Below are 21,150 nucleotides of genomic sequence, written 5' to 3' on the forward strand. Positions count from 1 at the left end.
TTTCTCCAGGATTTCACCCAGCAATCCTTCCAGGGATTCATTAAAAATCTCTCCGGGAGTTGATCAAGGCATTCTACCAGGAGTTCCTCCAGAAATTCCTACAGCCAGGGATTTCTTTAAAAAATTCTTCATGAATTACTTCCGGAATTAATCCAGAAATTGTTTCAGGAAATGCTTCAAGGATTCCTTCAAGATCTTTTCCAGATGTTCCTCCAGGTATTGTTCCACGGATGCATCCAGGAATTCTTACAGAAATACCTACTGGAATTCCTACAAGAACTCCTCCAGGCATTCTTCGGAAAGAACCCTCACCATTTAGAGAATGACCTATCCTAAATAAAACTAATTTTTGGTCGAACTTTGATACTCTCTTTTAAATATCTTCAAAGGATATATAATATTATTTACAATTCCGTTCTCTAGTAAAGCTTCCTTGTCAATAAGTTTAGAAACATGCCCAATGAAAAAATAGAATTTTCAACTTTATGTACCTATTTTTAACTTGCGTAATCGTGGAGCATTCAAAAAAAGGGGTCCCTGAAAAATGGTCTTTTAACATTTTTAAAAATTGCGCTAAAATGGAGACGGATTTTTGTTTGAAAATTATTATTTACCTATATCTTAAGCAAACTTAGGAAAAATATGACCATATTAAATGATTATGTTTAGAAAAGCAGAAGTGCCATTCCTTTTTCTAAGGATTTTTACAGTATCTAAAAAAAAAAAAAATTATTTATAATTCGAATAAATTATTTTTTAGGATGTTTTGAACTTCTTCTTCTTCTTCTTTGTGGCTCGACGTTCGCATTGGAACTTGGCCTGCCTCTCTTCAACTTAGTATTCTTAGAGCACTTCCACAGTTATTAATTGAAGGGCTTTTTATGCCTGCCATTGCATGAATTTGTACATTATGTGGCAAGTACAATGATACACTATGCTCAGGGAGTCGAGAAAAGTTTCCCGACTGGAACGGGAATCGAACCCGCCGTCTCCGGATTGGCGATCCATAGCCTAAACTACTAGGCTAACTGGAGACCCCGTTTGAACGATGTTTTGAACGTTTTCAGTAAATTTCCGATATACTTAATGACCAATGACACCGATGACCTAACGTCATTTCTACATTTATGACTGCTAAAACTTTCGGAATACATCGGAACACAGTCCACTCTAGAATAATGCGTATAATAATGTTTGGAAAAAGAGATGATTGAATTATGGAAGTTAATTTTCTAAAGTACTTAAAGACACACTTCTGTTCATACCATTCTCGTACAGTGTTTGTAAATAGCTGTCTTTTAACTGCAATTTCATATTTTCACAGACCATTGGAAGAAAACGACCCACACTCGGCGGTTACTCAACAAAGCAGGAAATGTGCCTTTCCTTCATCACATACTATCCGAAAATTGATCTGGCGGGATGTTACAGCATGACTCCGGTGAAGGAGTTTTTCGAAACGTTCGGAGTGTTCCAGTTCTACTCGATGAACATGACCGACGTGGAAAACCTTTTCTTGTACAACGGAAACATTCTGGATCTCCTCCCGACCACGGTGTTTCCGAACTTTGCTCCTGGGGGAGACATTGACGACGAACAGAACCAGATTGCCATTAAGGCGCTTCAAAATGCAAAAGAGTACAGCATCGTGGACGAGGAAGATATACTGTACAAGGAATCCATTCTGAACAAGCTGATCATCTCCGATCCGGTAGAGTTTCACGATCGGACGTTTTTGTCGCACTTGAATCAGCTACCTTGGCAGGAGCCACTGTTCACCAGGCGTGTGGAGCAGAGCATCCTCACTGGAAAACATATGACTTTCTGCCGAGTTTCCAACGAGTCTATTTCAGTGGTAAGTATCAAATTAGACGTTAAAACCACAGACAAACAGACGTAACACTTGCGAAATTTCCATCGACCACGCTTTTAACGATCATTTTAAATTTTCATAGTTGTGGATTTCACGACCAGAGGCGCGCGCATCGTTTTTCTATGCGTTTGACGTTTCACACTAGCGCCTTCTGTTGACGATATGGCACAACACAGTGATTCGTGCAACTTTTCCACCAGGTGATGGTAGTGTGAACTGGGCGATGGATTTCCATGAAAATCGTTCAAGCTGTTACGTCTGTTTGTCTGTGTTAAAACGTTTGCTCTATCATATATACTGCCGTGAATCGCATATCAGTCCCATCTTTGCTGGATTTCCTATGCAAATGGGACAGATATGCGATTCACGGCAGTATAGTACATGTTAAATATTCAACAGAAGCAAAAATCTGCTCTTAAACAACATCGTGTATCACAATTTTAAATTCAACTTTTTCTTCGCAGGCTGCCGAAATATTTAAATATCCTTCCTTTGAGGCGTTCGTAAAGCCACCCAGTCACTGCCCGTACCACCACTTTATGGAGTTCAATCAATCGTCAGACGCGAGAAAATTATCCAGCACAAAGGCCCTTATCTTGCTTCTGCTATTGGTTGTTCGTCGCTATCGCTAAAACGGTCAAATCTATCACAATGTCATCATCAACGGTGTCCAATTGTAGGTATCTACCTTGGAAACTTGTCACTTTCCCTTTCATACTAAGAATCTTTACCTATTTTAATTTATTTTCCCATCTTGGCCATCCAACCCATCCGCTCCTTTTCCTTATCTCTACAACGCTATTTAATTTAAATGCATTGTGTTAATTGTGTAAGTTCTTTAATTTATTCAATCTCTGAAAAATCTCAGTAGCATTATACTGCCCCACTCGCACAACAAACCCGGATCTGTAAAAAGTAGGTAGCAATTACAAAGCAACGGCATTTGAAATTGTAAAACTCATTTCCTATGTAAAACTTAGAACTGTCACAGATTGCAACTGTGAAAATAGAGAATTGGCTTCTTTAGCGGTATTTAGATAATTGCACATTCAGAATCTGCATGCAAAACTGAGTCGAAATCCAAATTTTCATGTATTTTGGTGCCCGGGAACCAATTTAAAAACCAGTTTGTAGTTTGTATGGGAGCGATTTGTCGAATCACCCCTCGTCGCATTTTGTACTGGATGGAGCTGTCAAGCAGTTGGCCAGCTGTCAAAAGGTGATTTCGAAAAATCTCTTCGAAATCGATTTGAGGTACCAAAATGAAGTTCTAAAAATCTGAAAAAAATCATGGTGGCTCAGAAAAGGGTGCTCTTTCGTATAAAATTGAAAAAACGATACATTTTTCTTAATTTAAAAACCCAATTGATAATTAATACCATTCATAAGGTTATCTCAAAAGTTGTGAAAACATTGACGTACGCGGCCATTCGCACTCCCTTTCATCCCGCTCTTTCTCGTATTTCTTTTAGAGAGTGAGCAATAAAAAAGAAAAAGCTGACTGCGCTAATAGATAGAAAGTCCAATTGGGTTGTTATGCGTGTGGGGACAGCATAGTCACAGACAAACAGAGACAAACAGAGGTAACACTTGCGAAACTTCCATCGACCACGTTATTAACGATAATTTTAAATCTTCATAGTTGTGGCTTTCACAACCAGAGGCGCGCGTATCGTTTTTCTTTATATTTGACGTTTCACTCTAGCGCCTTTTGTTGACGATATTGCACAACGCAGAGTTTTGTTAAACATTTCCATCAGGTGATGGTAGTGTGAACTGGGCGATGGATCTTCACGAAAATTGTTCTGGGTGTTACGTCTGTTTGTCTTTAAAATCAGTAATTGTAAAATTTGTGTTTTGCATCTTTTGATGGAAAATTCACGAATTGTTCAAATTCCTCTAGGCATTTCTATAAATTTTGTCTGAATTTATCTACCTAAACTATGTATCTATAAATTGCTCATCAAGAGAAAAAAGTATGCCAAAGTTTAACTTAATTTTCTGCGAAAATTCAAGTAACTAGATTGTATCAAGTCGATTAGTCTGCACTTATGCTCATTTATAGCTAGTAAGATTCAAACTAATTGTTTCATATGTTATGTTTAGAATATCAATCAACTTTTTGATGCGTTACATTTTCGGAAAACAAATTACAAGAATAAAGTAATCAGTTCTCAAATGCTTATTTTTTCTATTGAATGTACATAATGACAAATTGATTATGTAATTGACAACCGAAAACAATAAATCAGAGTCAACAGATTTTTCTCCTAGCGTTTGCTAAGTGTACGAGACATGGAAATAATGTAGAAAAAAGTATATTCGACAAATGTTTCTTAGCATTGCATCACTTCGCCATTGTTTCATTATGGATGTAAAGAATCATTTTCAAATCCTGACATCACATTTAAAAAAAAAACAATAGTAATGTATAAGGACAAAGTAATACAAAACTAAAAATATAATGTAAACAATGTATACTATTAGAAAAAATATTTAAAGTTTGTTCGATAAATAATTAGTCTGTCAGAAAATATCTCCTATTGTTTAACCGCATTATTCATGTTATCCGAAATCCACTTCTGTTGGGCTAATGTGCCTTAAATTTTCCGTTTTATCATCCTGTATCCTTTTTGTATTTTCAAAACTCCAATTTAAGTTTTAGTAAAAACCAAGATAAAAACCGAAGTAAAAACCGAAGTAAAAACTTATTGAACAACCATATCTACACTTACGTGATATTGCCAACCTCAGTAAAAAGATTACCGAAAATTCATCAAATGGTGGTACTGAATCTCTAAACGTATAGCTTCAGCATAATCAACATTCACAGATCACGCTCCGAAAGCACTGATGATGACAAGGATGATTCTCCTACCTATAAACGTGCAGCTCGAACGCGAGTACGATCAAGGAGGTTACAGGCACAAATCTTTCGGTCTCCGATTATAAAAAACACCTCTGTTTAGCAGGATTCGATGTTGCTTCAAAGCTAAAAGGTTTTATTTTAGTTAGAACACAGTCCAAATAATAGTTCAGTCCACCACTTACATTTTGGTGTTTTACACGCGCTGACAATCGGAGTGGTGATGTTGTCGATCGGGAGTCCAGCCGGTTAAGCTGTGTCGTCGGTGATTGTCGCGTAGTGTTTTAATTCGTAACGATTGTAATAAGTGTCTAATTGTCTCAGTACAAACGAAGTGTTCTGAATCAAATTATTCAAAGACATAAGTGTTCCAAACCTTCATTTAGTTAAAGTACATTAAACGAAAAGTGTAATCTATCAATTATCAAGTGTCGGCTACTTTTTTTAAAAAGAAAGTTCCAAAGGACCGACTTATAAGATCTATTTTATAAAATATATCTATCTCTATCTCTATATATATAAAAATGCAGTGGCATACGTGGGACCGCGCATAACTTGCGAACGGAAGGTCCGATTTTGGTCGTCTTAGTTTTGTTCTGTTAGTTTTCACCCAAGGAAGGTTTATGAGCCAAAAAACATTGAGATATAGAGATTTTGGAAATCGATTTTTCATACGTTTTGCAGGGGGGACTTGAACTTGAAACGTCAAAAAACGCAGTCAAAGTTTGCCGGGTACAGCTAGTATATATATATATATCTATATATATAAAAATGCAGTGGCATACGTGGGACCGCGCATAACTTGCGAACGGAAGTTCCGATTTTGGTCGTCTTAGTTTTGTTCTGTTAGTTTTCACCCAAGGAAGGTTTATGAGGCATAAAACATGGAAAAAATGATAGTTTTTGAAAATCGACGTTCCATACCGGGGACCGGCGATTTGGTCTTGACTAGAAACTTAAAACGTCAAAAAACGCAGTAGGCAAGACAAAGTTTGCCGGGACAGCTAGTTTATATTATATAAGGTAAATCCACATATACAACTGCATTCAATTTTTCGTTTCAATTATAATTTTAGCTTTTACAAACTGCTTCCTACAATAGCCAATTCATTTTTGTTCTGACCATCTCCCTTTTCCCCTCATTATCTTTCATTGTACAGAGCTGTCAATTTCTGCCCGTGAAGGATTTCCATTATTCCTACGGGGCGAAACTGGAGCTCACTCATTAACTGACGTACCTACTGAGTGGCTCGTCAACATCCCCATCCTCGTGTAGTTCCGGTTCCCAAGGTTCGCCTTCTTTTGGTTCTTCATTCGGTTTCCGCACCTCTAACAGCGCTAACTTTACTACTGGCCGGTTGACCAGTCCCTTCGTAGTCTCAACCACGGCTCTGCGAACTTGACCTCCTTTCCTGATATCACATAAATTATTCGGCCTCTCAGTCATCCGTTACGCCTTCCTTCATCGACCACTACCACTAGATCATCCGGTTGCAGTGGCTTCACTGGTTGGAACCATTTGGTCCGCCTAGCTATGGTAGGAAGGTATTCGCGTACCCAGCGTTTCCAGAATACATCCACTAGGTTTTGCGCCAACTTCCAGCTGTCCCTTAGTGTTGTGTACTCCACGGTTAAGTCTCGGCTCGGTTGGTTGATTCCATGTGTCCCGTACAGCAGGAAGTGGTTGGTGTCAGGTATATATGTAAGCGGCCTAGAATTCACGATAGACTCAGCTTCGATCATAATAGTTTCAAGCACTTCATCGCTGGGATGCCGTGGATAATCTGCGATTGCTTACATGGCCTCTTTCACCGATCCTCCCATGTGGGGCCCTAATGGTGGGTTGAATAGCCATTTAGTTGAAGTGTTCGTGAAACTCAAAGAACAATTTTCGTTGATTGCTTGTAGTTGCTCCTTCAAAACGTTATTGGGAGGCCGAGGGGTTCAGGCCCCCGGGCCCCCATATTTTAGGGGCCCCACAAATACCTTTTTTGGTTGCTAACATTAACTTTATTTTTCATATTGCTCAAGTACTATTCAAAAATGGAGAAAATATTTTTTTCTCATCTCTCCGAGGGACCTCCACATTCGCTCGGGCCCCGGACCCCCACAATCCTTAATCCGGACCTGGCTATGTACTACCTCAAGATGTACTGTCCTGACTGACAGGCACGTAAATAGTGTAATCCAGCGCCACAGACAAACAGACGTAACACCTTGAACGATTTTCATGGATATCCATCGACCAGTTCACACTACCATCACCTGGTGGCAAAGTTGCACGAATCACTGTGTTGTGCAATATCGTCAACAGAAGGCGCTTGTGTGAAACGTTAAACGCATAGAAAAGTGATGCGCGCGCCTCTGGTTGTGAAAGCCACAACTATGAAAATTTAAAATGATCGTTAAATGCGTGGTCGATGTAAATTTCGCAAGTGTTACGTCTGTTTGTCTGTGCCAGCGCTTTACCAAACTGCGTCCTTGCTTCACGAATATTGGCCCGAAATAGTCTACACCCGTGTGGGTCAATGGCCTCACGAAAGCAGTCAATCGAATTTCTGGGAGTGCAGCCATGATTGGAACCTGAGGAGATGCTTTTTGTATTTGACATTGTTGACACTGTTTGGTTATCTTGGAAATTACGTCTCGCAGTTGTGGAATTTGGAATTGTTGTCGTAGTTCATTGAAAACCGTTTCATGATGTTGGTACAAAAAACGAACGTGATAGCTATCCACTAGTAAGTGTGTCACTCAGTGATCTTTGGGCAGTAATATTGGGTACCTCGCATCTGATGTCAGCCTAGGAGCTGCTGCAATGCGACTGTCCATCCTCATAACTCCGTCTTGGTTCAGCATCGGGGTAATTTTGTATAGAGAACTAGCCTTGTTGACTTGCTTAGGTTCCCTAGCCGGATACTCATGGTTGTAAGTTAGTATCGCATACTCATCTGGGTAGGCTTGCATTTGAGCTTGTCTCCAAATGAGGTATGTATTCCGCTTTCTGCAATTCCCCCTGCGTTAGTGGACCTCTGGCGTTTAGTCCTAGAAACACCTCTACTACTCGTACTACGTATCCTACAGCCCTATGTAGTCTTGACCATTTTGAGCTTTTCCGGTACAACTCGATGATGTAGAAAGGCGGTTCGTAGATCCTCTGTTGTGGCGAACTGATGGTTACTCTTCGTCTGCCATGTCTCCTCAGGTTCCATTAGGAAACTCGGTCCAACGAACCACCAATCTTCCACATCAAATTTGGGACCATCGCTCCACTTCGTCGCTTGATCGGCTAGTTTAGACGGCACCTTTCGCCATTCGTCCACAGTAGTTGTCCCCAGAATCTCTGCGATCCGTAATCCGACGAACTGGTGATAACAACGGGTCTCTGATTTCAGCCATGCGAGTACGGTCGTAGAGTCTGTCCAAAGATATCGTGCGGCAATCGGTATTGTCAACGACTTGCAAATACTGTCAAGAAGGCGAGCACCAATCAAAACTGTTTGCAATTCAAGCCGCAGACCTTCGTTTTGGCTGCCATTATTAAACACCGTGGTATACCACTGCAAGAACTGCGGATGTACGTCACACAAGCATATGCGTTGTCACCGGCATCTACAAAAACGTGGAATTGAGCGTCCTTCGGCGTTGTAGATCCGATCGCAAAAAAAGCATCTTGGCACACGAACTTCACTCAACTTTTCCAGCATACTGCTCCACTTTCTCCAATCTTCCAAGATTTCTTCAGAAATTGCTCCGTCCCATGTAGCTCCAGTTTTTTTCAGATCCGCTGCATAATGATTTTCCCTTGGATTGTGAAGTGTGCCACAAGTCCCAATGGATCAAACAGCGACATTATTGTGCATAGCACTTGACGTTTTGTTGGCGCTTCCTGACGCTCCACAATGCCACAAATCTCTTCCTTCAGGTTTATGTCGAAATTGAACACATCTTCGATTGATTTCCAAAAAATGCCAAGCACTCTTTTTCCGAGCTCAAAACTTTATGTTGAACGTTGTTGAGCTGTCCAATTTGCTCAACCACTTCGGCTGAATTCGACGAAAAGTTTCGAATCTCCATTCCAACCATGGAATGTAGATATCTCACTTCTCCAATCAGCTTCACTGCTTCTTCTAACGTATCCACGCTGTCGAGGTAGTCATCGACATAATTGGGGACTACAAAGCAAATTACCACAGTTGATCATGTGCGTGAAGCGCCGAATTTTTAACATGGGGAAGCATTCGAGAGTTCGAAGGTACGCTGCTGCCACCTGGAAAAAGTTTACTGTATGCGTGAAGGGCCGATTTTTTAGCATGGGGAAGCATAGGAAGTCAGTTTTCAAATGCTTCTAAAAAAATCAAAACAATATTTAATTAAAAGTGGGTTGGTGTACATAATGAGAAATTCAATTAGCAAACTTTTTAGCATATAATTTTGATTAAAAAGTTTTTTCCCAGATTAGATACTGATTGTGTAGAAAACGAAGATTCTTAACCCGTACATCAATCCGTTTTTAATTAAATGATGTTTTGAATTTTTTAGAAGCATTTGAAAATTCACTTCCTATGCTTCCCCATGTTAAAAATTCGGCGCTTCACGCACATGATCAACTGTGGTAATTTGCTTCGTAGTCCCCAATAGGAAGTGAATTTTTAAATGCTTCTAAAAAATTCAAAACATTATTTCATTAAAAACGGATTGATGTACGGGTTAAGAATCTTCGTTTTCTACACAATCAGTATCTAATCTGGGAAAAAACTTTTTAATCAAAATTATATGCTAAACAGTTTGCTAATTGAATTTCTCATTATGTACACCAACCCACTTTTAATTAAATATTGTTTTGATTTTTTTAGAAGCATTTGAAAACTGACTTCCTATGCTTCCCCATGCTAAAAAATCGGTCCTTCACGCATACAGTAAACTTTTTCCAGGTGGCAGCAGCGTACCTTCGAACTCTCGAATGGTTTTCGATGACTGCTTTTGCCGCTTCGGGAAATTGTTCTGCATATTCCTTCGCGTTCTTATTCTTCAAGTACTGTGCAATGCATAGCGAGTACGCAGCACCGAAGGTGGCAACATCCATTACAAAGGTTTGTGGGTCTACATCCGGATGTTCTCGATAGATGAACCTCTGTGCCTGTCGATCTCTAGGACGAATAAGGAATTGGTGGAACATTTCCCTAATATCTCAACAGAAAGCAATTTGTTTTTGACGGAAACGAGTTAGAACGCTGCCAACAAGTCTGGTCCTTTTAGCATTCTGTCGTTAAAAAACACACCTTCCACCCTGGCGGCGGCATCCCAAATCAGCCTAACTTTTCCCGGCTTCCATGGATTACGTACAACCCCTAGTGGCAAGTACGTGCTCCGCTTTTTGCTCCCTGACTTTTCTATCAAGAAAAATGTCTTTTTTTCAGAGGAAATTTCCTCTCCAGAGCCACCATTCTTCGAACCGCCATGGGGAAACCGCAGACAGACGTTCTAGCTCGAACAAATTTATTCAAATTTTCTATGTAAATTTTCACTAGCGACACCTAGGCAACCGATTGCCACAGTGCAGTCGCGTGCAGTTGACAGTTTGAGAAACCACGTGCTTCCAGCTGTTTACTTACCACCCAATTCACCACCCACCGAAAAATAAAATCAAAACAAACACTGTCAAAATCATTCCTACATGTGAGTCACATGGTCCACTGCACGAATTTATTCTGGCCTGCTTACTCTCACACGAAATTTGACGTTTGAGCGGTGTCGGCACCTCTCAAACGTCAAATTTCGTGTAAGAGTAAGCAGGCCAGAATAAATTCGTGCAGTGGACCATTCACAAAGATTTCCCAATGCAAGTGAAGTTCATCCAAATGCAGTTTTATTCAAGCAAATGTATGTAAAATAAAAGTAATAATGTGTAAAATATTTTACAAGAGTCCTGTGCTAATTTGTGCAAAAGATTTTAGACATTAAATAAAAGTCATTTACTCTGCACAAATTATGTGGAAACATTATTAGCGTGCAACACGTGCGGTCTTTTCCCGCCATCCGGCTGGAAGACGACCGTGGTGACAGTTGTTGATGCAACGCACATGTGAGGCAGCGATTGAATATTAACGTCGCTAACGCCATCTGTTCGCTGATTGCCACTTGGCGATTTGTGGCGGCCATGTTTTTTACACAAGCTACTGAGTCAAACTTGAACGTCTGGGGGAAACTATTCGGCAGACACGGTTCTTCATATCGCCATAGCAGCCCAGCTTCAAATCTTCCGTCTACTCGTCTGGTGGTCTCCTCAAGTATTTTCAAAGCCCGCGTATCTTCTTCTGATTGTGGAGCCCGACTGATGGTTGCTTCTTCGATTGACAAAAACTGTCTGAACAGGTCGTACATGACTGGTTCGTTTTCCACCAACTCCACATGAAAGTTCACGTACTCCACAAATCTCATGCCAGCAGTATGTGTCCCATGAACGCACCAGCCACTGATGATTAACCGAGGGGACACATCGAAATAGCTGATTAATATGAAAGCTTTTTAAAGTGAGAATAGGTCTCGCAGAGCTCTTCGTAATCTATGGTTTGACTTGGTAGCTTTGATGGTCTAACCGTCTTCGCTTTTAACGGTAAACGCCTGTCTTCGTTCGTACCGGAAATTGTAATTTCGATACGCTGTGAATCGTTCTCGATCCTTGTTACATCGCCCGTCCATCCCAGAGAAAGTGGCTCGTTAGGTCCTTCTACACCAAGCAGGTTGGCTACCTCGGCCTCAAGCATGGTTGACGAAGAACCATCGTCTAGAAACGCGTACAGCTCTACGCTCTTGCCGTTCCCATGCAACGTGACGGGAAGGTATCGTAGCAAAGCGAAAGACGTTGATAAGTGGTGATGCTGATGAGAAACACTTCTGATGCTGGAAGCAGCTGAACTAGACTCACATTTCCCGGTGTGCAGCAATGGGTGATGGCGCATGCGACAGTCATCATCTCCACACTCCTGTTTGGAGCGACACAGCCATGTTCGATGAGGAGTTAGGCAGATTCGGCAAAGCCCCTTTTGACGCATAATCTTCCAGCGTTCGTCCAAATTCAATTTTTTAAACTCTGGACACTGCTATGCCGCAGTTCGTGCACGGTTTAGCGACCAAGATGGGTAATTCCTTCTTATGGGCCGAGCTATGTGCACTTATTCCGGAAGGCTTCGGGGATTGTTGATGGACAAATAGTTTTTCCTTCGATGGCTTTTCCCGTTTCGGTTTTCCCATCTTCCTGCACTTTGCTGAATTGGATCCACGTTTACTGTGACGTCACTTGCCATCGTAACCAACTCCGTCATGAAGTCATTGAATACTGACAAGTCTACAGTTTGGTAACTCCGCCTGTGAGACGCCCATTGTAATTTTAGGCCCGGGGGAAGTCTGTCTACCATTTCCTGCAACAGCATCGGGTTGCTTATATGCTGCCGCTGATCTGCGAGAATCATGTGCTCTACTTAATTACCCACTCCCCTCCCAAACTTGATTTCTCGCATTCGTTTCAACAAGGAATGGATTATGACCTCTGGCCTACCGAAGAGACGTTCCAGCATAGACATCACATATGGCACGGACTCGGGAATCAGTAGACGGCTCCGAAAACTCTCCAGGGCGTGCTCTCGAAGACACTTCTGCAGCCTTGCCAGGTTCTCGGCGTCGTTGAATCCGCATGCTTCGGTCGAGTTGTTGAAAGAGCTGAAGAATAGAGGCCAATCCTGTGGATCTCCTGGAATGACTTGGCGAGCAGCTAATAGCTCGGCTGTGGGTCCAGTTCGTCTATTTACCGACCCGAAAGGGTTACCAACCTCTATAGATGGTAACGGCAATGCTGATAGATTTGATGAAAAACCTTCCTGAGGTCCACAGGTATTTGAAGGTCGTGATTCAGGTCGCTGATAATCCTGCGTCGCCCACAGTTGTTGGGGTGCAACTGCTGGCTTAGCCGTAAACCTCTCATATCCCGGAGGTGGTCGTGGTACTGATTGGTCCCGCTGAGGCAGTTGGAAACTGGTCCGTTGTGCTGGATGAAGAAGATCTGACACTGTGTTTTGGTTTTCACTAATTGACTGTATTGACGCGTTTGTTTGCTTCTCGATTACGGGATGGTGATTTTCACTGCACGACGGTGGAATAGAATCGTAGGAACGTCTCTCAACACACTGCTTGTTTCGCGACGGTTGCACGCAACCCGACGATTTCGTTTCGGTACACTGGCTCCCCGACGTCGCCATGGTTTTAGACAGATTTTACTTCGGAAATCGCACCTGCCCCGGAAAATTGACTGATGCGACCTCCGACCAACTTGATCCCCATTTGAACCATCGATCGACGACATTCTTCAACAAAACCGTTTTAGAGACAGAGGGACAAGCTGGGGACCAATTTTAAATATCAATATATAACAAAATTGATGCACCTATATACGGCTTCGTGGTTACTTGAGTAGCATCTACGGTCACCTCCCCTTCCGGAAGCCGTACTGGCTACTCGAGAGACCATTTACACCCTTGGTGTGCCTCAATATTCTATTGGGGATGAGTACCTTCCCCGCCGTGTGGTCTATATGCTGACGGGTCTCCGGGTGGTTTCCCCGCCTTCGGCAATTGAACCAGGCTCTGCCTTTTCCAAACTTCTGGGAAAACTCCCTCGTCCAGGCATTTCCAGGCATTAAAAGACCTGAACATCTCGGTAGCCTCTGCAATAGCTACTGTAAAGGCCAGGTTCGGAACTCCGTCCGGACGTGGGGTCTTACCTACGCTAAGGGACTTTGCTATCCACGCAAGTTCCACATCGGTGACCCTCTCATCATCGCCAGCCCCAGTCCCCGGCTGTCCTACGAAAGGAGGCCCAGGAGTAGGATAATGACACAGAAAAAGCACCTCGATGATCCCCTCCAACATCTCTGGAGATTGCTCTGTAGGAGCCATTACACCTCTTGTCCTGGCCATCACGATCCTGTAGGCTAGGGGGAATGACACTTCCTTTGCTAACTGGAAAAATCCGTATTTATCCATTGCTAACCGTCGTTAACCGCGTCTAACCAGGGTCAAACTGCTGCTCAGTTAGCAGTGGTTTGCGACAGTTATGCCTGGTTTAGACTGTTCAATTGAGATGAACAGCTGACTTGCAAGCTTCTCAAACATGTTCAATCCAATGGAATGACGTGTTTACACGGTTTACATAGGAATCACCGCACTGAGCAACACTGCCCGCATAAACGATAACAATAAAAAGTGCTTAACCACCATTCGGGATACAATTCGAACAGTATGCGGTATTGTTGAATCGTCTACATTACGGTCCGTGTATGGTGTTGGTTTATTAGGGTGGGAGTTTGTTTTGTTTTTCACGTTTTTCGTCACTTTGGCCCACCCTATGCTGGGAAGATAAAAAAAGATACGAGACGTAACTTTCGATTCACCCCTCCGCGACTGCTGTCATTCGGTGTTTTGTTTTGGCGGTAAATTTGCGCTGCTGTCGGCCCAGTTGGCTTGTTCGCTATCCACACTTGTTTGCAATAAATTTCCTTGTAATTTCGTGTCTGGTAAGTATTTATTTAAATATTCAATAGGTATTTTATCATTTTAACATTCTCAAACTCTTGTACAAAACATTTTTTTAGTTTAAAAACCCATAAACACTGCCATGGGAATTAAAGGACTCTCCCAGTTGATAGCCGATCTGGCTCCATTCGCTGTAAAAGAGGGAGAAATCAAGAACTTTTTTGGTAAGTTCTCCACCGTTATTCAAACTAAGATTTCAACTAATGTAAATCAAACGAATCTTCCAGGACGAAAAGTTGCCATCGATGCGTCTATGTGTTTGTACCAGTTTTTGATTGCAGTCCGCGCCGAAGGTGCTCAGCTGACATCCGTCGATGGGGAAACTACCTCGCATCTGATGGGAACGTTTTACCGTACGATTCGTTTGCTGGAAAACGGAATCAAGCCGGTGTATGTGTTTGACGGTAAGCCTCCAGATCTAAAATCTGGTGAATTGAGCAAGCGTGCCGAAAAACGCGAAGAGGCTCAAAAGGCTTTGGACAAAGCCACGGAAGCAGGCGTTACCGAAGACATCGATAAATTCAATCGTCGTTTGGTGAAGGTTACGAAGCAGCATTCAAATGAAGCTAAAGAGCTGTTGAAGCTGATGGGGGTTCCTTATGTAGATGCTCCTTGTGAAGCTGAAGCCCAGTGTGCCGCCCTAGTGAAGGGAGGAAAGGTTTATGCCACAGCCACGGAGGATATGGATGCTTTGACTTTCGGATCTAACATTTTGCTGCGACATTTAACATTCAGCGAAGCTCGGAAGATGCCCGTACAGAAGTTTAACTATGACAAAATCCTCCAGGGGCTGGAGCTGACTCGTGACGAATTCATCGACCTTTGCATTCTGCTGGGATGCGATTATTGCGATAGCATTCGCGGAATCGGCCCAAAAAAGGCCGTTGAACTTATCAATAAGCATCGGTCGATTGAGAAAATTCTCGAAAACCTCGATACCAAAAAGTACATCGTACCGGAAAATTGGAACTACCAGCAAGCTCGCGGGCTTTTCAAGGAACCGGAAGTTGCCAACCCTGAAGAGGTGGAACTCAAGTGGGGCGAACCGGACGAGGAAGGACTGGTCAAGTTCCTTTGCGGCGATCGTCAGTTCAACGAAGACCGCATCCGAGCTGGTGCCAAAAAGATTTTGAAAACCAAATCGACCGCAACCCAGGGAAGACTGGACTCGTTCTTCAAGGTGCTTCCGTCTACGCCGAATCCCAAGCGGAAAATCGACGACAAGAAAACGCCGGCGTCGAAGAAAGCGAAGACAACCGGAGGCAAGCCGGGTCGTAAGCCGAAATAAAGATCTGGATGTTTCTTTTCTCGTTAAGTTAATTGCACAGTTTTGTCATTTTACATCAATAAACATATACTAATGTAGTTTTTTTTGTGTAAGTCTTGTTTAATTTAAACCTACCTTGATTACAGCATATATTGCCTGGCCAGTGATCGAAGAAAACGAGTCTTCCGTATCGCGGCTGCCTCTCGCTTTATTTCCTCGTTGTTGTTGGCGTTGAGTTCAAGCTGACCCAAGTATGTGATCTGAAAGAGGAGTCGTTGCTTATCGTGTTGAATATATATAACAGGCTAAGTGGTCCTCAAGAGGAATTAAATTGCGTATTTTACGCAGCGATAACTCGTCAGTGGAGATATCGCAGTTCTGAGTACACCTCGTCCTTTTTTTACGTCCACTATTGGCTGAACGATAAAAAAAATTCTAACACCAAGACAAGACAATGAACAAACTTAACATTTTTATATTGAGATTTATATTAAGATGTTTCAAAAATCTTTACGGACAGAATTGTAGAAAATTATAGAAATGTTAGGTTTGCTTATTACCTTGTTGGTAGGATTTTTTCTCGATCAGCCGACGATGGACGTAAAACGAGGTTGAAGTGTACTCAACTTACCGCTTGAAGCCTCCGCTTGTGTTCGCCCTTCTTGAAATGCCAATTGACGATGAATTCCAACAAAGTGGGATCCCAAATGCAGCTGTAGTACGAGTCCATGGCGTCGGAAAAGCTGGATGTTTTCTCGCTAACGCTTTTGAACGCCAGCCCGTAATCGGTTTCGTCCAAAAACTGGCACAGGACAGCCGCCTGCATGAAACAACCCAGATTGGAGCTGCACTTGATCATCCTCCGGATAATGAAGTCATCTATAAGCGGACGCTGCAGATGAATCGTACAGAACTCCGAGCCGGACACCAGTGCTGTGACATAGTAACGCATTGCCACTTCAAAATTTCCATTGGCAAACTCGAAATCGCCCTTCAATTTGATCCAAGGAATATTGTTTGGGTAGTATTTAAGCGATTGTTGCAACAGATTGTTAAGAGTTTCGTCCAGAACTTTGAGGTTGTAGATTGCCGGACTGAAAATAAAAATATTTGATTAGGTCGTTTAAAACGAGAAAAACATCACAACTTACTTGTTCACATTCGTCGGCCAGAGAAACATGTACTCGGCGTTAAGGTCTAGGTTAGTTTCGTCCTTTAAAATATTATGCAGCTTAGCCAACAACGATAGAACAATGGAAATTACCACCGGATCTCTCAATTTGCAGAAGAATTGCTGCAACATAATACTGTTGTCGGACGTATGTCGCCGAGATCCCTGTTGGTTGATTAACATTTGCAGTATCAAGTCCCATGCTTCGCGGTTGGTCTTCTTCGTGCCTTTGAACTTTTCGATATCCAAATAGGCCTGAGCTATGGCAGCACTCAGTTCCAAGGCTGGATAGCGTTTGTCCGGAGTCAGAAGACTGTTCCAATCGTTCAAGTTCAACAGGATTGCGGCACAATGTTCAAGAATTTTCGCTCGAGGGGCCACATCGTTACTGGTGCTAGCATTAAGACACTGCTTGCAGTTCCGGATGAATTGTGCCTGATCGGTAGGCTTCTTAGGCCACTCGTCCAACACCTGCTGTATTTGAATCAAAAGCCCTTCCCATGCAGCCATTTTTCCCAGCTTCAAAACCACCGGATTGTTGGCCAACTCCGGTCGGGTGGTTTCACTTTTGAGACACGTGAGTAGTGCAATGGCAGCCGAATAGTCCTTTTTCGCTGCAAGTTCGCGCGATTTCCCCACCAGAATGTAGGCGAAGTCCTGAAGAAACCCTCGCTGCAAAGATACTAACAACTGTTTCATGGATAGGGGAATCGACCAGCTCGGATTGATACTCCAAAGCGGTTTTGTAGGGTTGGTCCCCGCCAGTTTGACCAACATTTTCCGCACACCGCTGGCATGGGTGCAGGTTATGAGCTGGCGTTCGTAGGTGCCAACGTCGAGTCGCAGCACTGAAATGAGAGAAAAAAATGCTTTGAACTCCACCATATTTGTCAACAAACTTTATAGGTATTATCTTTAGAGTAAATTGGATAAAAGCCAAATAGAGTAAATGTTCGTAGTGTTAAGCTTAAATCAAAACTCAGTTATTCATAAGATATGAATTTGAAAATGGACAGGCCCTTACGGAATTTGTGAATGAGCCCATACGGTACTTACTTTTGGATTCGCAAACCATCCAATCTGCCTGCACTGCGATACCAGTGAACTGGACATCTTCCTTCATTTTTTGCTTCTTCAAATCTTCATATTCCTGATAGGAAACCAATTTCTGATATGTTCTCAACACTGGTTCTATGCCATTGGCATTGTTCATCAGGCTAATCGTCTGAATAAAGTACTTCTTCAGCAATTCTCGGTCCGAGAGGCTGAACTCCTCGTACTGTTCGTCCCCGTACTGCAACATAAGCTCCAGAAGCTTCAATTGTTGGTGCTTGTACTTTTGCAGAGCAATGTTCGATCCAAGTAGATCATCCCCATCTAAAACGTAGCGGATCGCGTTCAATGCCACCACAGCTAGCTCCAACTCTTTTTGGTCGCTGGTGTGCGATTCGGGACTTCCCATCGAAACGAAACCTTCCACGTTCAATTCGAGGATTTTCCGCTGTGTCATTGGAATCTCCCGCGCGACGTTGTCCTCCTTGAGAATGGCAACAATGTCCGAATAGTGGTTGACCACTGATTCGTTCAATCGTTGCAGTAAACCGATGGGCTCTCCAGTGACCCCACATGCCAGCATGTATCCTTGAAGTTGCTCCTCGTCCACGCTGCAATATAGGAACGACTGCAAAGGCTTCTTGCTGTATTCCATTTTCAGCTGTTCAAAATTTTCCTTACTTAGGAGAATGTTTTGCTTGGCCAGCTCGTACTTTTGTACATACAAGTACAGGAGGCATAAATCGTAATGAATTTGGGCTTTTAATTCCGCTTTGGAAATTGTTATAGCCATATCGAAACGCTGCTGAACATTATCCACGTGAGCATCCAGCGCCACAAATGAATCGTACGTAAGAATTCTGAACGGCTCCGGATCCGCAATGACCTGATTCAGGAAGTCGATGCTAATGTTGGTGAAGGGCTCCAACGAATTGATGAATGAATCGTCTCGCATCGTGTAAGGGGTCGTATCTTGCACCCCCGTGACCACATTGAATGGTTTCATGGACTTTGCTGCGGATCCCCGGATGACTTGAGCTCGCAACACCCAGCGATGGTACAAAGTGAGGGCAAAGTTGAGCGAATGCTTGGAACCTTCCGGACCGATGATGGGACATTCATGCACCAACGAAAGCGGGAGATTAACCGCCTTGCCAGCCGTAACACTGCACAAATCACTCAGAAGCTGCACCTGTTTTTGCAGCGGGAGATTCTTCTCTAGCACGTCCAAATCCCAGCGCAGGAAGGCGGCCACTTTAAGAGCCAAAATTTTCAGTGCCAACTGCTTCTTACTATACTTCAGCCCCTCGTTCTTGTTCATACTGTCTGCTTCCGGGGAGTTGAGCTCGTTTTGATTTTGGTTCTCCGGTGCAATCGAGAGAAACTGAGTGATGAGATCCGTCGGCGATGGGTCTGAAATTATTTCAGACATTCACAGTAAATCATCCGGAAAAGGCAGAAACAAAATAGATAGGTACATACCTGGTAAAGGCTTGGTCAAATGTTTGGTCAGCAAATTCGGCTTCAGAAGAAATTCAAACCATAGAATTGTTTCTTCCGAAAGGGGAACCGTTTTTGGACGTAAGATATCCATTTTATCAGTTGAGTTGCACTTTTTATTCGACGGAATATTGAAAAATTATTCCAACAAGCGTTCCGTTTTGGAGACGACGAGACGACCACCGTTCGTTTCATCAAACATCAAAATAAACATGAATTTGACATTACACTCTTGTTCAGATTTAATCAAAAATGAGTAAAACCGAGGTGAATCAGTCGAAAATAGAGGCAATCAGTGAAGTACTAGATTGAAAGTAGTGAGCTGAATTTTTGTATGGTAAGATGTTCAATTGGCTTTTTTAGCGGTGTGCACGTTCGGTGTAGTACTAGATTTGTAGTAATGAGCTGAATTTTAGTATGGTGAGAAGGTCCATTCTCCGTTTCTGCAATGAAATGGTGCAAAAAGCGTGGGTATTATGATTCCTTGCCTAATTTAATGCTGTTTGAGCAAAACTTTGGATAACTATGTTGTTTATGTTGCAAGAAATGGAGAAAACAACAACACTGTTGCTCAAAGTTTTGCTCAAACAGCATCAAATTAGGCAAGGAATCATAATACCCACGCTTTTTGCACCATTTCATTGCAGAAACGGAGAATTGACCTTCTCACCATACTAAAATTCAGCTCATTACTACAAATCTAGTACTTCACCGATCTGTCCTATTCCATATTCTGAATCTGCATGCGAAACTGAGCCGAAATCCAAATTTTCATGAATTTTGGTGCCCGGGAACCTATTTAAAAATCAATTTGAAGTTTGTATGGGAGAGATTTGTCGAATCACCCCACGTCGCATTTTGTACTGGGTTGAGCTGTCAAGCAGTTACCCAGCTGTCAAAAGGTGATTTCAAAAAATCTCTTTGAAATTGAAATTTTAGGTATCCAAATAAAGTTCTAAAAATCTGAAAAAAATCATAGTGGCTCAGAAAAAAGTGCTCTTTCGTATAAAATCAAAAAATCGATATTTTTTTCTTAATTTAAAAACCCAATTCTCCATTTTTGCAATGAATTGGTGCAAACAGCGTGGGTTATATGATTTCTTGGTTAATTTGATGCTGTTTGAGCAAAAGTTTGGATAACTTTGTTGTTGTATTATTTATTTCATGCAACTTCAACGACACAGTTACTCAAACTTTTGCTCAAACAGCATCAAATTAGTCAAGAAATCATAATACCCACGCTGTTTGAACCATTTCATTGCAGAAATAGAGAATTGAACATCTCACCATACAAAAATCCAGCTCACTACTTTCAATCTAGTACTTCACTGATTGCCTCCTATTACGTAAACGTTTATCAGGTGAGGTGTTCACACTTTGATTCACACCGCATAAAATCTGTTTGGTCATCGAGACAAACGTCATTAAGCCACACGGAACCGCCAAACTACCCAAAATTGAGTTCTTTTGACGCAATCCCATAGTTCGGCCCGAGTTCGGCCCAATAAGCCAAATTTGAGTAAATCGATTAAACTCACGCTAGGTAAATTGCCTTCACCTCCAGCAAAAACATTTACTTAAGAGTAGGTAAATTCAACCCAAGACCCCCCCTCATTCAACCCAAATTTGAGTAAACCTGCATTTACCCAAAATTGGCTTATTGGGCTCAAGGACCCCCGTTGGGTAGATGCATCTCCGTTTGTTTTTGACAACATCGGTGAGGAAAAGAGGGAAAACAACCTAATTTTGGGTAACTAGTTTATTCGATATACTCAGCTTTGAGTAAAATCGACCCAAAAATTAGGTAGTTTGATTTCTCCGTGCATACTTAAAGCA

At 42.3% G+C, this 21,150-nt stretch overlaps 3 protein-coding genes across 3 annotated transcripts in view; 2 read left to right on the forward strand and 1 right to left on the reverse strand.

Moving 5' to 3' along the window:
- The window catches only part of LOC109401562 (MOXD1 homolog 1), a 156,458-nt gene extending 152,051 nt beyond the window's left edge, over positions 1–4,407 (forward strand). The window contains exons 5-6 of the mRNA XM_029868356.2: positions 1,325–1,855; positions 2,338–4,407. Coding sequence (XP_029724216.2) covers positions 1,325–1,855; positions 2,338–2,505 — 699 coding nt within the window. The 3' untranslated portion in view covers positions 2,506–4,407. The remainder of the gene's footprint in view (positions 1–1,324; positions 1,856–2,337) is intronic.
- A 9,741-nt stretch (positions 4,408–14,148) lies between these two features.
- On the forward strand, positions 14,149–15,688 carry LOC109398914 (flap endonuclease 1). Its single transcript, XM_019671368.3, has 3 exons — positions 14,149–14,304; positions 14,383–14,487; positions 14,551–15,688. The coding sequence occupies exons 2-3, from the start codon at positions 14,406–14,408 to the stop codon at positions 15,609–15,611; spliced, it is 1,143 nt and encodes a 380-aa protein (XP_019526913.2). The 5' UTR covers positions 14,149–14,304; positions 14,383–14,405; the 3' UTR covers positions 15,612–15,688.
- LOC109398913 (integrator complex subunit 8) lies at positions 15,652–19,512 on the reverse strand. The gene is made up of 5 exons (XM_029868397.2): positions 19,297–19,512; positions 17,818–19,227; positions 16,742–17,609; positions 16,222–16,684; positions 15,652–15,850 (listed from the first exon to the last, which is right to left on the reverse strand). The coding sequence occupies exons 1-5, from the start codon at positions 19,406–19,408 to the stop codon at positions 15,731–15,733; spliced, it is 2,973 nt and encodes a 990-aa protein (XP_029724257.2). The 5' UTR covers positions 19,409–19,512; the 3' UTR covers positions 15,652–15,730.
- Between the last annotated feature and the right edge of the window lie 1,638 nt (positions 19,513–21,150).

Source organism: Aedes albopictus, chromosome 3 (assembly GCF_035046485.1).
Source record: "Aedes albopictus strain Foshan chromosome 3, AalbF5, whole genome shotgun sequence".
Classification (NCBI taxonomy): Eukaryota; Metazoa; Arthropoda; class Insecta; order Diptera; family Culicidae; genus Aedes; species Aedes albopictus.